Source organism: Piliocolobus tephrosceles, chromosome 13, assembly GCF_002776525.5.
Source record: "Piliocolobus tephrosceles isolate RC106 chromosome 13, ASM277652v3, whole genome shotgun sequence".
Classification (NCBI taxonomy): Eukaryota; Metazoa; Chordata; class Mammalia; order Primates; family Cercopithecidae; genus Piliocolobus; species Piliocolobus tephrosceles.
In genome coordinates, this window is record NC_045446.1 from 73,919,775 (window position 1) to 73,936,357 (window position 16,583).

Consider the following 16,583-nt stretch of genomic DNA (forward strand, 5'->3'; position numbering starts at 1 on the left):
GGAGAGGGAAGGGAAGGGAAGGAAAGGGAAGGGAAAGGCCGGGCGCGGTGGCTCAAGCCTGTAATCCCAGCACTTTGGGAGGCCGAGACAGGCGGATCACGAGGTCAGGAGATCGAGACCATCCTGGCTAACACCGTGAAACCCCGTCTCTACTAAAAAATAAAAAAACGAGCTGGGCGAGGTGGCGGGCGCCTGTAGTCCCAGCTACACCGGAGGCTGAGGCAGGAGAATGGCCTAAAGCAGGAGAATGGCCTAAACCCGGGAGGCGGAGCTTGCAGTGAGCTGAGATCCAGCCACTGCACTCCAGCCCGGGTGACAGAGCAAGACTCCGTCTCAAAAAAAAAAAAAAAAAAAAAGAAAAGAAGAAAAGAAAAGAAAGAGAGGGAAGGAGGGAGGGAGGAAGGAAGGGGAAGAGAAGAAAGAAAGAAGGAGGGAGGGAGGGAAGGAGGGAAGGAAGGAAAGAAGGAAAGAGAAAGAGAGAAAGAGAAAGAAAGAAAGAAAGAAAGAAAGAAAGAAAGAAAGAAAGAAAGAAAGAAAGAAGAAAGGAAGGAAGGAGGGAGGGAGGGAGGAACGAAAGAAGGAAGATCTAATGCTATAAAATTATTTCTGATTTGGGAAAATATCTTTAGGTGTGAAGAGCAGGTGTCAGTGGTAAGCCAACTAAGAAATCACAATGTTTGATTCCTTAACTCCCTAGGCCATTACACATTCTCCTGTCAAGCATTTTTTCTTCTTTAAAATAATACCAATAAGATTTACCTGTATTCCTCTATGGTCTTAGTTTTAGATTTTATTTATATAAGTTTCTCATTAATTTAACTGGCTACTAATAGGGGCAAGAGGAAATTGGGGTCAATGGAGATGAAGAGGATATGTGACTTCTCAGTGTACACATTTTAATATTATTTTGATTTTTGAACACATGTATTATGTTAGTATTAAAAATAAAGTTAATATACCACCAAGCATTCACTCATCAAACAGGCAAATACGTTTTCTCAAAATATGTTTAGCAAACTTATGGAAAGCCTGATAATTCTATGCTCCAGCTAGTTATTATTTGGATAATAAAATTAATTAGAGTATGATGCTGAAGAAAGAGCACAAGAAATGGACTCAGAGCATCTGGGTGCAAGTTCGGCTCATAGTATTTACTAGTTGTGTGACCTTGAGCAAGTCACTTAACTTCACTGAGCTTTACTTCTCTTATCTATGAAATTAGAAAGATGATAATACTACCAGTCTATTTACCTCTTGGAGTTGTTCTGTAGATTCAATGAGAAACATACGTGAGAGCCCTTTGTAAACTGTGAAGTCTTTTACTTGTGCTAGTTAATATTTTATATTTCATTTAATGTTTCCAAGACTCTATTTTCAAATTCTCAAAGCCACTATTAGGTTCATTAGGAAATACGTTTATTTATTTGCTTAATCTTTTGCTTTCTTGCACAAAACAACCAAAGTAAAACTGAGTGTGTATTTGTCTTTAGTTAATCTTGTCAGCAGAAGTGTCAGAATCATTCTTGGAAGCAAAGAAAATCTGCTCTCATAGAATGGCTATTTTTTTCAGCATTGAAGATGAATATTTGGGAGCTCCACTTAACTAACAAAACTCCCAACAGGCGTTTCAATGGGGATAAATTTACTTTGCTACCCACAGTTCAAAGAGGAACTGCAAGGTATGGTCATTTGTTTGGTGCATTTGTTCATTCCACAAATATGTATTGAGTGCCCACTCTGTGCTGGGTGCTCCTCTAGGCACTTCGGACATGGCCGTGAGCAAGACAGACAAAATGTGATGCTCTCATGGAGTTTACATTCTAGTGGAAAAATAACTGAGCTTACAGCTTTTTTCGTCCTAAGCACACAAATACCTTAATCTGAAGAGCATTTCTTGCCTTCTGATAAACAGCTTTTAAACTGTTTTTTGGGCCAGGCGTGGTGGCTCGTGCCTGTAATCCCAGCACTTTGGGAGGCCGAGGCAGGTGGATCACTAGGTCAGGAGATTGAGACCATCCCGACTAACACAGTGAAACCCCGTCTCTACTAAAAATATACAAAAAATTAGCTGGGCATGGTGGTGGGTGCCTGTAGCCCCAGCTACTCAGGAGACTGAGGCAGGAGAATGGCGTGAACCCGGGAGGCAGAGCGTGCAGTGAGCCAAGATCATGCCATTGCTCTTCAGCCGGGGCAATAGAACGAGACTCTGTCTCAAACAAACAAAAAAAAATAGTGTTTTTTGGTGGTAGGATCCTTGCTTCATGTATCCAAGACCAAACATGAAAAACAAATAAAGGTTGCTCTGGGATTGGGGCCAGAGGTCAGGTTGTCTCCTCCTACACTCCCCATCCCTGCTCCTGCCATCCCTCTACTAGAGCTCAGGACTCTCCAGAGGACAGTTTATTTGAAACTTCCACACAGGGCGTTATCTCCACATCAGTTTTGATACTGAAGACATCCCGTAAATGCCTGCATCCACAGTCTCCCAAGGGTTTTCTCAAGTTCCTTTCCCCCTCTGGGTCTCATTATCTCTCTCTCCACATAATAGCCACATTATAGAGTTTCTGGTGTTTCTGATAATTGTGACAATAACGGCAGTTATCACTTATAGAGGACATACTATCTGTCAGGACAGTGCCAGGCATTTTATATGTACTTCATTTAATTGCCAGAGTCATCCTGTGAGATAGGTGTGAATCATCATTTTACAGATAAAGGATGAGATTCCAAGAAGTGAAGTAATTTTCCAAGGCTACAGAGCTGTTAATGGTGGAGCTGGAATTTGAACATATCTATCCGATTTCGCAGTAGTAATTCTTTTTTTTTCTTTCTATATTTCAGGCCCATCAGCAGGAAGTAAGGAATTCTTAACTACTGCTGCTTCCCAAACTCTGTGAAGCTCTTTGACCCTCTCAGGGATGGTTCTAAGTATGGTGCAAAGGGCTGATGAGAGCAAAGGGGAGCACAATGCTCACTCAAATATGTGTTGAAGTTTATTATACTAGCTCTCATTTACCGATGGCCTACTCCATTCTGAACATTCTACATCCATTTTCACTAATTCTTCCAGCAACTCTGGAAGGTAAATATGATTATTACTCCTACTTTCTTGATGAAGACTCTCTGGCACAGAGAGGTTGTCACTCACTTGAGGTCTCACAGCTAGTAAGTGGTGAGCCCTCTGCTTGCCTTTATGACAGCTTGGGACCAAACTATTCCTAAAGCCAAACTATTCCTAGAGCCAAGCCCAAGACTCCCGCATCCCCCAAAAGAACAACAATTTTAAAAAGAGAAAGACAATATACTCTCCTAACCTACACCTACTCCTAATCGAGGCCCTACTCCAAGCTGCTACTGTCAGACTCTGTTCTCATTTATAACTGGGTGCTAAACTCTCTAACCCTACCAGCATGAACCCTCCTAACTCTATTTCTTTGTCTGACAAATTTTGTCCCTCCATGTCCCTCTCCTGGCATCTTTTTCTTTTGGTTTCTTCACACCCACTCCAAACCATTTTATTTGTTTCCTCTTCAACCCTTTTATCACAGCATGAATCTGTTTATATTTTCTTCCTTTTATGAGAAACAGGATGGTGCATAGGTTGTTCTGGAGCCTTTCTGCCTGAGACTGAAACTTTGTTTTTTACTCTACTGTATAGTTGTTTAACCTTGGGAAAAGCACTTACGCTTTCTGTGTCTCAGTTTCCTCATCTGTAAAATGAGTAAGGGAATATAACCTATATCATAAGTTTTTGCAAAGTTTAAATGAGTTGACACATGCAGAGATTTTAGAAAGGTGTCAGGCAAGTAGTGAGTGCTTCATACATGAGAGTTTTAATTATTCTCTTTCTTGTAAACATGTCCCATTCTCTCTCCATCTTTCTTTTTCTCTCATCCATATTTTACTCTGCTTTAGCTACACATTTTTTTAAAACAGAGTTTCTATAAAATAAGTTCATTGTCATTATTCTTTTTTTTTTTTTTTTCAATTTGGTCTACACTTAAATGCCCACTATTGGCCAGACAGTGTACTAAGGAATAAGAAGGAATATAAAGATGAATAAAACAAGCTTTTCTGTGAAGGGTTTGTTAGTTTTTTAATTAGTAAATCATGCTTTCCATGTTTTCATGAAATGGATGAATTTATGTATTTATAGGCCAATATTTATGTCTATTGGCTTTATCACCTACATTGCTACCTGAATCTATCCAGTTCTCTCTACTATTCTGCCACCACTCTTTATTTTTTGTTTTACCTTTTTTGGAGACAGGGTCTTGCTCTGTCCCACAAGCTGGACTGCTGTGATGTGATCATAACTCACTGCATCCTTGAACTGCTGCTCTGCCACCACACTTATCAAACCAGCACCATCTCTCACCTAGACGCATGCCTTTCAACTGGTCCTACCCCAGCATCTTCAGTGCTTTCTGGCCTACTCTCTATTCAGCAGCCAGAGCCATCTTTGTGAACAGCAAATCTGATCTTGCCAGCCTCAGGCCTAAAACCTTTCAAAAGTCCTTTCATTGTTTTCAGGAGAAATAACTGAGTGCTTTACACAGTCCTGTGTGATCTGTCTCTGCTTCTCTCTTCTGCCTCCTCCAGAGTTTCTCCCACGTTCCCTGGTTTGCTTTTCAGTCCCTCCATTGCACCATCTTCTCTCCTTCAGATATCCTTCACACATCTTTCCCTCCTGAAACAGTCTTCCTCACAACTCCTTTTTCTGCTATGCTTTGACAATGCCTACTCACCCTTCAGATTAAAGAAAGTATTATTACCGTGGAATGCCTTCTTGACCCTCTACTCCAGGTCAGAGCTTTTGTTTGTCTTCGTTTGCTCTGGTTTAGTATTCTCTGAGTACATTTGAGTACCTAGACTTTAAGATTTTGGATCCAAGTTCTCTTCTTTATCTTGAGCATTCACTTTGTATAATTCATTACTGTGATTTTACTTGGCTGACTGTAGGTCCACTAGGGAAGGAAGGGGCCATGTCTATTTTGCTCACCATTGTATCTCCAGAGTGCAAGGCAGCATGTCACTCACTGGAATAATTTAATAAATATTAGCCAAATAAAGACTGAATGAATGAATGTTGTCCTGCCATTGCTTAATTTTACCAATGTGCCAGCAATTCTTTATTAATAAAGTAAATTACTTTTAGCAATGGGAACATGATAAATGTGAAGAAGCTGAGAAGAGAATAAGATATTATCTTGAAACAAAGTGCAATTTGGAATGTTTGTCTTTTAAAGACTTAGGTAATGAGTCTATCAGGAATTGTATGTGAATTAGAAATCTAAAAAGCACATTAAAGATGTATACTTTCTATTTCTTGGGCTTGGCTTTCTACTCTAAAGCTGCCACTACTTGTGATTCTGACAGTTCAAGACATCTCCACTATTTCAGCTTTCTGTATCTTTAATGTCCTGAAATTGATTTTTTTATATTAATTTTCTTCAACCTCAAAAAATCCATTTGCAAGCTTAGCAATTACAATTTAATGTATTAAACTGATAAGATTTAGGCCACAATGGTTCTATAAACAAAGAGATCATGAACAGTAAGTTGTTAATCTTCAAACCCCCAACAAACAATAAATGCTTCTACTTGAATTAAACTTAAAATCATTATTGAATGTTTCAAATCCCATGGTACACAGAGACAGCAAATACACAGATACAGATCTTTCCCCTTCTTCTGAGTGGGTGAAAGATAATTTCTGTGTGTTTAAAATGTATGGGGAAAAAGGAAGCATTTAGAAATTACCTGCTTGTAATAACTGTTATTCGATGGCATGTTTTAATTAGAAGACACAATAAAATAAACTTCATACAACAACAGCCGGAAAGGGTCTTAAAACTAATCTCTCAAACCACTTTAATTAACGAACAATGGAATCCATGTTCAGAAAAGTGATATGACTTAGGCATGCTCAATAAAGTTGCAGAGTGAGGGACAGGACGAGAAAAGTGCCTCATTACTCATTATTAAATTTGAGGACTGACAAATAGCTATTCAAAGAGATGTGAGGGTAAACTACACTGGGCACCCAGAATACACAGTGAAGTCAGAAAATTTTAAAGCTGTCTTGCTTTATAGTTATCTTTGCATATCTCTGTGGAACATTCTTTTACAGTTCTCTAACATCCTGAAATTCCTTATCAAATTGAAGGATTATCTAGTGAAGATCTGTGTTCATTTTATAAACGTGTAGAGTCAAGAGTAGTATTAAAACTCTTTATTTCCATGCATTTGATCTGGGTGTTGCTAATGATTGGTGTGAATCTAGGAGGTCTCCTTGTCAAAATGTCTCTAACATAAGGATTTCTTTGGCTTTTTCCAGCACTAATGAGTGACTGATTTATGTCACTAAATGTCAAGACACCCCTCAAATAATATAAAATCACAAGATGAAACTGTCAAAGACAAATACACTTTATTACGGAATGAAAGTTGTTATGGGGATGGGAACTGTAATCATACAATGAGAGGAGGCTATATCTATTATTAATCTACAATCAGTTTTGCAAATATTTTTAACCCCTTTGATATGAGTTAAAGATGTAGCATTCCCAGGATAGATAATAAGATGAAGAGAGTTTTCCGAGTTAGGAGTTAGGAAGTGTTTGTCCTCATTATATTACTCTAGGTCAAAAACTGACTTTGGGGCATGGGGAGAGGGGTGCAGCATGATTAATGATTAAGGAATCTGGAAAGGACCTTTCCTGAATGAATCTGCAGACTGTTCAGGAATCATCTTTTTGGTCATATTCTACGATGCTATGTGTTAGATGGAGGTTTGGGAGGAAACAAAGGCAACTAGGAGAAGGCTATTAAAAGGATGCAATGAGTGAAGAGACTTCCTGGGAAATGTCTAGTTGCGGGCAAATGCATTTTACTGTTAGTAGAATGTGTACGTGTGTGGGAGAGAGTTGTGGAGAAAGAAATGTCTAAGCAATAAAAATCTAGAGTCATGTAAAGTTTTATTTAAGTTTCTTTCCTAATATTTCAGTAAAAATTAGAATATAACTAGATTAATTAGAACAGAATTAATGTAACATATAAGGTGAAATTTAATATTTGGCAATAAAGAGTGTCACTAAAGCTATAAAGATAAGCTAATTGATAACAGATAAATGAATGGATAAGCAGCTGCTGGCTGGCTGGATAAAGGGTATGCACAAATAAGTTAGGATTGAAAAGAGAAAAATTGTAATATATTTGAACTATTTGTTGAAAAAATAACTATTTCCAGATCTGTGGCTATTTCAAAAATTAACAATAGTTGCCTACACTTATACTAATGCTGTCATGTATACATCATTCAGTTCTGATACAGGAACAATAACAATTAACAACAGTAACATGCTAGAAATGAAAATGATACAGTATGCACGACAAAGTGGTGAGGTTCCCTCAGAAATTTTTTGACCACTTTATGTCCATTTGATTATAATAATCTCATTGGATTCCACTCCTTGGGCTATTAAAGCCACTCCCCATCATGAGCTACTATAGTAAATTTTAAAAATCAAGGAAATTACTAACTGCTCAGCTAGCCTCAGCTTTAACAGCTGTACCAATTTTAAAATATTAAATGGCTTTCCTATCTAGATGCCGAACTTTAGTTCCTCCATCTGTGAAATGAGTAAACTTGACAAGATGATATTTAAGGATTCCTAAAACTTTTAATTTCTATTTCTTAGTGATTCTAGTTAAACTACATAGAATCTATCAAGTTTAATAGGTTGTGCATTCATTTCTCCTTACGTATTAAAAATGCAAAGAAAAGACGTAATGTTAGTGACCAAACTATCAAGTAATGAAACTTATGCTTCTGTCTCACCTGAGCTGGAATTTGCACTAGAAAACTGGTCTTGTCTGCTCCAAGTCGTGTACGGTACTTTCTGTTCTGAAAGCTTATCTTAAATGTTCTCTGATGATTCTGATGCAATTTCTGATCAAGATCCACAGCTGGACTTTAAAAATCTTTCCTGGGTATTTGCGATGCAGTTACGTGAGTTGGGAAAGTGTTTCAACATGCCACAGCTGCTCATTCATATGCATAAGCCTACATAGATGCTGATTTAAAGAAAGAAATATGTCTTGCATTGTAAGTATGCTTCTTGGATGGTGTATGTACTTTCATTTCTGAGAACCTTCAGGTACAGAAGGTGTCTATATTTTTCAGGGGATAAACTGTATATTCGTGTCAAGCTTTCATTGTATCTTTGACCCCATAGAGAAATGCACCACGGTGTCCAACTGTGGTTTAAGCTCTGTGACAGCGGTTACCGCAAATAACATCAGAGTTTCACTTATTGCTGAAAAGAAGAAATAGTTTTCCTTCTGAATTAGCCTCACAATTTAAAAGGAGTTAAATAGATTATTTACATGAGTTTTTGCATTAAAGTGAAGTAAGCTATTCAAATTTAATAGTGAAGCCTTAATGACTTTCCCTTGGTTCACAGAGGCCTCTGTGAGGATAGGAATCAATGTTACTTCATCCCACCTCACTGCTTCTAAACTCACTTGCTGAAGAGGTCATAACTAAAGGCAATGAAGCCTGAATAGGTTCATTGTTTCACTAGCTGAGGAGTTCTAGCAAGACTTATGAATTTGCTTGACATTGGTATTTAGATGGCCGGGTTAGACAAAGTAGAGCTGAATGGCACATGAAATTCTTAGATCTCCTGCTGCTTGACCTATCCCTACTAAAACCACTGAGCCATGACCAATCATTGGGTGACACATGCCAGAAATCAAATCTAGTGGTGCAGCCTCATGTGACTTTACCCAGTTCTCTAGGTAGAGGGAGTCCAACCTAACAGTGACAAGTGACAATTTTTGCAGGTCTCCAAGTGTGTTAGGGCAATGCCTCACAAACTCCAATGTGCATACAAGTTATCTGGGGAATCTTGATAAAATGCAGATTCTGATTCAGTAGAGTTGGGTTAAGACCTGAGATCTTAAAATTCTAAGAAGGCTCTCATTTAATATCTGTGCTTTTGGTCTGTAGACAACATTTGGTAGAACAAAACTCTAGAATAATTCATTTCTTCCTTCAGATGCCTGCATAGATTACTCCCTCGTTTCTTTTAGATCTTTGTTCAAATATCACCTCATTAGCACGGCTTTCCTTGCCCACTACATATTTCTCTGTCACTATCATCTTTCTCCTGCTTCTTCTTTCTTTATACTGCTCATCACCATCTGACACATTTTACATTTATTTGAGAGGGGCTTTTTTGGCTCACTGCTTTGTTATTTCCTTATAACATGGACTGAGGCATAATAAGTATCCAGAAAAAAATACCTATTGATTGAATGAATGTATAAAAGAATAAATGAACCCTGTAGTCACTCTGCCACAATTCCATAAACTAGACTACACTTATGAGTCTCCAGGCAATTATCAACTCTGCCCTTTGGGATTTTCTTTTAACTCAAGTACCTTATTAAAGAATAAAGGGTGGATGAAATCAGGTCCCCTCACTATCTACCAAAGTTCCTGATCACTGGTAAGGACTGTACCATCCACGACTTCTTTTCTACCTGTAGGCCATTCTGAAACCCTTGCAGTCTCTCCAACAATGTCCTGAGAGGTCATATTAAAGGTAAAGGAATTTGTGGTTCTCATAGGGGCCACTTGGCTCTTCATCAACTCCATTGTGAGCTTTATCCAATACTAGCTAATGCCTACCTAGTTCTCCAAGTGAATATCTGGTGGCTTATTATTTCAAACCTAATCAGTTACCTCACAATAAATGTAGATATTATTAGAAAGAAGGCAGTAAATACAGATCAGATTTTCTCTGATCTAACTTGGGGAAATGTTGTGTTATCTTTTTTGAAAAATGTATAATTAGGTTGTAATCAATGCCCTTTTTATTCATCAATGGTGTCAAAGTTGAGTTTCAGAACTTGAAAAAAAATGTTAGTGCTTTAATCATCTTGTCTTTGTGCTATATTACAAAAACAACAGCTGTGGATTTTCTGCAATGAAGGGGAAAGGGATTTTATCTACTAGGGTTACTAAAGGTTTTGTAACTGAAAACAAAAAGGCACCATCTAAAAACTGTGTCAACACCAAATGTCCAAACCAGGGATTCAGTTGCCATCTCTGCATCTAATGTAAAAACCCCATGTCATTCCTTCAATATTTACTCAGCAAACATTTCTTAAGCACCTACTATTAATATATGTCAACACACTGAAAACATTATATTGCATTTAAATTAAGAGCAGACCCATTCAGTAACTCATTAATAAACTATAGTCAAATTCATATTGCATGGATTAACACAAGATAGAAAATGAGTGACAGAAGGTTCCCTGCTGTCTAGGAGCTCACTCAAGTGGAGAGGTGTACAAACTGTGATAATGGGTACACCAGGTATTTACATACAGTTTTGGGTAACTCAGATAAAGAATCAATCAATGCTGACTAAGCAGATTAAAGATGGCTTTGCAATGGAATTGACATCTGAGGGCTCTCAAGATGAGTAGGAATCCTGCAGGTGGAAAGTGAGAAAGGCAGTTCTGGGTAGAGGAATCTACAGAGCAAAGGCACAGCTCAGGAGCAAGTGTAAGAGCAGAGAGCAGTCCTGTGTAGCAGGGGGACAATGAAAAAGGCTGATACTGTGGGTGGTGGAGGGGTGAGTGTGGAATGGAGCATAGACGTTGGCTGGGAATATATTGTGAAGGGCAAGGAGTTTGTGCACAGGCATCTTGGTGTCATATCTCCATATCTCTTAGAAAGATAATTCTGAAATCAAAGGGGAAGGTGTCTGGTAAGGGTAAGGAAAGGGAAGGGGTACCTATGGGTACACATGTGTGTAAGGCATTATATTTCCTTGTGTGAAGTGGCATTACAGTAACTTCACTAACTGGGTATAGGTAATTAAAGATTTACAATAATTAACTTTGCATAGTGCTTAAATGGAATTATTATTGGAGTGTAACATATGTAATCCTCTTGAAAGAAAGAAAAACAACAATTTCATTATTTTCCTCTTCTTATGAATGTAATACATGTTAATTTCAAAGTAAGTGCATGATAAAATTGAATTTTAAAAGATGGCAAAAATGAATCACAATCACACCACCAGAGAAAAACATCATATATGACTCTTCAAACTGGTGTTAATTCTACTACCATAAACCAGACATTGAATAAGATTGAGGATGGATAGAGTAATATGGACAACTGGAGACAAGCTCATTTTAAGCAGAAGTGAGTATAATTGTGATCTCGCTTTGTGAAGTGAAACTTGCCAAATAGGACATCTATTGCTACATTATGATAATTATACATTTTATAAATTTATAATTATCACAAAAATATGCTAAGCAGTATGAGGAGCACGGTTGGAAATAGTTTTATACTTTGCAATACACATTTCTTTGGCAATTCCTTTACGTCTTTGAAGCAAAAATGAAAAGCGCAAGTAGTGAAAATGAAGAATCCCTTCAACCTTTAATTACCTTCAAGTGATAACTCAAGTACTGAGGAATGGTAGGCTTGTATCCATTAGTTCAGCAACTCTTTAAGAAATACCAAGTATGACACCAGAGATAGAGCTATCAGTGAACAAAATATAGGTATGGTGTCTGCAATGCATGGAACTCACAATTTTGTAGTTGAGCAAGATATTCTTTCTCCCTCCACTCCTGAATAGAAACTTCACCCATTTTTCAAGGTCTGGCTCCATTTCCACATTTCCATGGTGCACTCCTGCACCGTCCTGACCCCTTCAGGCTTATCCTTTCTCTGACATTTCATAATTCTTAGAAATGCTGCTGTTAGGATCATTCAATTTGATCATATGTTACCAGGAACTATACTCTATTAAATGTATAAAAATCTCTTTTCCCCAATAAGATTTTAAAAATCCTTGAAGATAAATACTATCCTTATTACTTGGGGTTAGGGGCAGATTTTTCTGAGCATCTGATAATACTGAGAAATAAATTTAGGAAATTTTTGATAAAGCATTTGATTATGACTGAACAGTGTATTTACTGAAAGCCCAATTCTTGACCATACTAAAAGAAATGTCAATAAAATCTTCTCTCAGCACTGTCTTAAGGGTTGAATGACTCACAAAATGGGTGCAGATAAAGGAGACCTGCTGAGAATTTCCTAATGGAATCTCATGATGCACTCTTCATTTCATTTGTTATTTTAAAGGTAAATTGTTTAATATTTCCTAAAACTGTTATACAATTTAAATGTCTCTAAACAGCAATTTGATTAATTTTTCATTGAAAACTGCAGTTAAATTAAGGCTCAGTTACACATAAAGTTTGGATAGGAGAGGAAAAAAATCTGATTGCTTGATGTTGCCATTACCACATTTCCAACTAATTTAAAACTGCGACAAATTAGTATACAGTTAGGCTATTAAAACAGAGAAATCATTCTGTGAATCCAATCTATACTTTGGCATTTGGCAAAAAGCTTGTTGTTATTTGCAGGTTTCTTTACAAATACTTTAAAAATCAATTTATATGATTTATAGGACGTGCTTTGAACAAGCATCTTGATAAACTACAGAATAATATCCAAATTAAATCTATTGCTTAAAGGAAACCAAGATGTAAGAAGGCTCCAGTAGAAAGATGAAGATTTACATTGATAGAACAGGGACATGTTTGTCCTTTTCTGTAAACTTTAAAGCTTGAAATCATTATCAAGAGCTTCTAATTGCTGTATCCATGGTTCTAACCATCTTATCATCTGCAGAATTGTTTGAGATGAGATTTTTCAGAAACAGGAAAACAGGGACATTTATGCTGCATGTCAGGTAATGGTGAAGGGCATACAGTTTGAGACTGAATAAAAACAGCTATTAAGAAAATGGAACATTCTGATGAAAAAGTTCTTACTCTATATGAAGTAGAATTTGTTAATCAAATGGTGCTAGCACATATCTTTTAATTTTCAGTTTTATAAGGGATGTGTGTGTGTGTGTGTGTGTGTGTGTGTATATATATATATATATATATATTTGAGACAAAGTCTTGCTCTGTGGCCCAGTCTGGAGTGCAGTGGCACAATCTTGGCTCACTGCAAGCTCCACTTCCTAGGTTCACACCATTTTTCTGCCTCAGCCTCCCAAGTAGCTGGGACTACAGGTGCTCGCCACCATGCCCGGCTAATTTTTTGTATTTTTAGTAGAGATGGGGTTTCACCGTGTTAGCCAGGATGGTCCTGATCTCCTGACCTTGTGATCTGCCCGCCTTGACCTCCCAAAGTGCTGGGATTACAGGTGTGAACCACCGTGCCCGGCCTATAATGGATACTTTTTAAAGCATTTATGCCTACTAAAATACAAGTCTACTAACATTTAACAAATAGAAAGACTTTTCAAAACTATCTGAGAAGAGAATGTTTCCTTGGTGTTGTCATTATCCATCTGTGACCATAGCAAATCCCCTCTTCCCCACTCTCTAGCCATATCTGGCCTAGGCCACATAGAAGAAAACATTTATTAAAAGTTTGGAATAAATTAATTGCAAATTCTAATTCTCAAGCCAGGCACAACTGAAAGTAACATGTCAAAACATGCATGGAAGAAAATCTTTTCTTTATTCATGGGCAGAGCATGTGATTGGCCACCATTAATAAGATCTAAGCTGTCATAGGCAAGACACAAACCTCAGGCTTCCAAACAACAATAGACCCATTGACGCTAACAAATCATCACTTGAAAAGGAGCTCCTAATACTCATATGCACAGAGGCTCTTCCTTGAAGACATCTTGTAGTCTCATGCTCAGCTGTTTAACACTCCTCTTTGCTAGCCATGTGGACCAAAAGCAATGCACTTCATTTCTTGAAGATAGTAGCCATATTCCTCTTATTTTTTTTAATAACAAGATCTGACCCATAATTGTGTGCTTACATTAAGTACGTTTCATTTCCAAAGGAGCAACCTATATATGCATGTTCTAAGAAATCAACCATACAATAAGTAACATCCCAGTTGTCTCACTGAGCCTCATTTTAAACACAGACAGAAACAGACGTTTAAATAAACCAAAGAGCAGGGCATGGATAATCCAATTTCGGATGTCTCATCAAGTTTAAGTTGGCTAATCCAATTTATATGATCTCACTGAGTTTCACAGTTTACAGTGACTTATTTCAAACAAGGGATATTGTAGGAGTAAAGGTAAAGAAAATCCCAATCAGGAACCTCCAAAAGCCATGTTAGTGTTAATCAGAATTAAGTTAATGCCATGAGGAGAGAATACGGTCTACTGGTCTATTTCTGTAGATGAAATCTCTCCCCTTTGCTTCTTAAGTCTTAACTGATTTTACAGCATCCATTGGTGAAAGAAAGTGTGTACCAGATAAGAATATAAATGAAATAAAGCTGATGTTGGTTGCTATTTATTTGAATTCATATTTTCATAGGCCTTTCTAACTGCCTGATATTTTCCTGGAAGATTAGAGGTAACAAAGCCATGGTTCATGTTCTTTGGACATGAACCATCAATTTTTCTCTATAGGTAGATTTACAAAACACCAATGATGGTGACTCTAGTTAATATAAATGATTAGTAATGAGGGTAGAGATCCACACAGAGATATATCAGAACATTATTAGTTTGAGTTCTGACTGACCTTCAGGTTGATATTGTGCTATAATCGTCACTGTCTGTCCAGCCCCCTTTAGTGCAGCTGCTGCCTGTTCGTGGGATGCACCACGGAGGTCAATACCATTCACCTGAAAGAAAGGAAGCCAGAGAATCTTGGTATTTCATAAGGCATATTATTCTGGTAGAAGAAAAAAGTTTCCCCCAAACCATGCTGTCTAACATTATATCACATGCCTCAGAAACTCCTCGTATCCTACTCAGGTGTTTATGGATTTTCATGGTCTTAATCACTTTTAGTTAGGAGAGACATTAAATTTCATCTTGTGGTGTTTGTGCCATGGTCTGACCAGGTTGGAAACATTTTTATTTATCCATGTTCTAGTGTATGCATTTAATATGCCTCTGTGAGCTTCCTAGGTTTCTAGGGCAAATGGGGATAAATATGAGCCTTCAACATTAGGGGGAAAACAGGATGATAGAGACACATATAATGTAATAGACAAATATACGCTGAAAGATTAAAACATTCAGATGAGATTCTGGGGACATGGTATAAAATGGGGCCAGCTGGCTGCAAAATCCCTCTCTTTGGTCAGTTGCCTAGCCTTGTCATCCTGAGCCTGGTGAGACAGCCCTAAGCCTTGTTTTAAAATATACTTGACTGTCCTATTTCTCATATACAATTCCAGAATGAATTCTGACAAAAATGAAATAAAGAGTGCCCGGAGTTTATTTAGCTATTGCTAACTCCCATTTTAGGTCCTATGCCGAAAGAGAAACATAACATCTTAAAAGTTCCAAACTCTGCCAGGGTGAAAATCATTCTTAAGTCAAGTTTAATAAGAAGCAAATGCTAAAATTTTTCTTGAATCAATTCAGTCTAAGTCAATGCAATGTAATTAATAAGTGCTCTCCAACGACAGAGTTCTCCGTCTGCCCCAGAAGAGGGACAATGACTGGAGCACAAAGGGAGACAAGATAAACCCCCAATAAGTTTTTCTGAAGAACACACAGTAGGTATGGTTTTCTAACCTACAAAAAACTAGCTTTTTGCAGATGATAGCAGAATTCTGCTTCCTTTTGTTCATGGGGCAGGTTGACATGGGCTATGAAAGAAGAATAAAAGAACTGATTAGCTTATATACATTCAAAATATATAATTGTATTTTGCTTTTCATCAATCCTATTTGACAATGACATTGGGTGGTAGATGGGGGTTACTACTTTGTTTCCCCATCAGGTCTGGGACATCCATATGCTTAAATTGCACATCCTCATCCTCACATAATAACTTTGTTAACGTCTCCTTATTCTCTTTGGTAATTTTCCTTGCCTCATCCCTGGCTTTCTAGTGTGGTGAACTCCTTAAAGAAAGCATTGATTACATGGTAACATTGGGGAGTCCACTGAGCTAGGCCTGATCTGGTTGTGCCACTCTCTTCTGACTGACTGCCATACTACTTCTCTGAGCCTCAATTTTTCTCTTCTCTAGGAGGGAAGGGACTGTTAGGCTTTTTGAGTCTAAAGTCCCCTTAAACTATAAAATTCCAGATCTATTCCTTGGTAGATACAGCCATTTCAGAGACTGTCTAGGCTATTGATGAGTCAGAAGTATGACTCTGCCCGCCAGAAGAGACAGGAAAGGCAATTTGATCCAGGCTACTACCTACAGGAGGCTGAATTCCACAAACTTCACATGCCAAATAATTTATTCTCTTGTCAAACAGTTAAGGTTAACTTTTTATAAAAGAATAATACATGGTCATGGCAAATGCATTCTGTTTCAGAAATGTCTAAAAGGAAGAGGTAAAAGTCCCCTCACCATCTCCATTTCCAGAGGTAACCACTTTAGTGTATACTTTTTTCTTTTATGATCATCTAATATTTCTTCAATCATAATTCTAGTTCCATAGGTTTTCATGTTATGGCAATTTGTGCCCGAGTTTAATGACAGAAAAGGCAACAATTTCTAAATTG

The 16,583-nt window shown here is 37.6% G+C and overlaps 1 protein-coding gene across 9 annotated transcripts in view; it reads right to left on the reverse strand.

Moving 5' to 3' along the window:
• Nucleotides 1-16,583, reverse strand: part of DLG2 (discs large MAGUK scaffold protein 2) — a 2,237,713-nt gene that overhangs the window by 327,769 nt on the left and 1,893,361 nt on the right. For all 9 annotated transcript variants that reach the window (XM_023209277.2, XM_023209278.2, XM_023209276.1 and 6 more), the window contains one exon: nucleotides 14,632-14,734. In XM_023209277.2, the coding sequence (XP_023065045.1) occupies nucleotides 14,632-14,734 (103 nt within the window). The remainder of the gene's footprint in view (nucleotides 1-14,631; nucleotides 14,735-16,583) is intronic.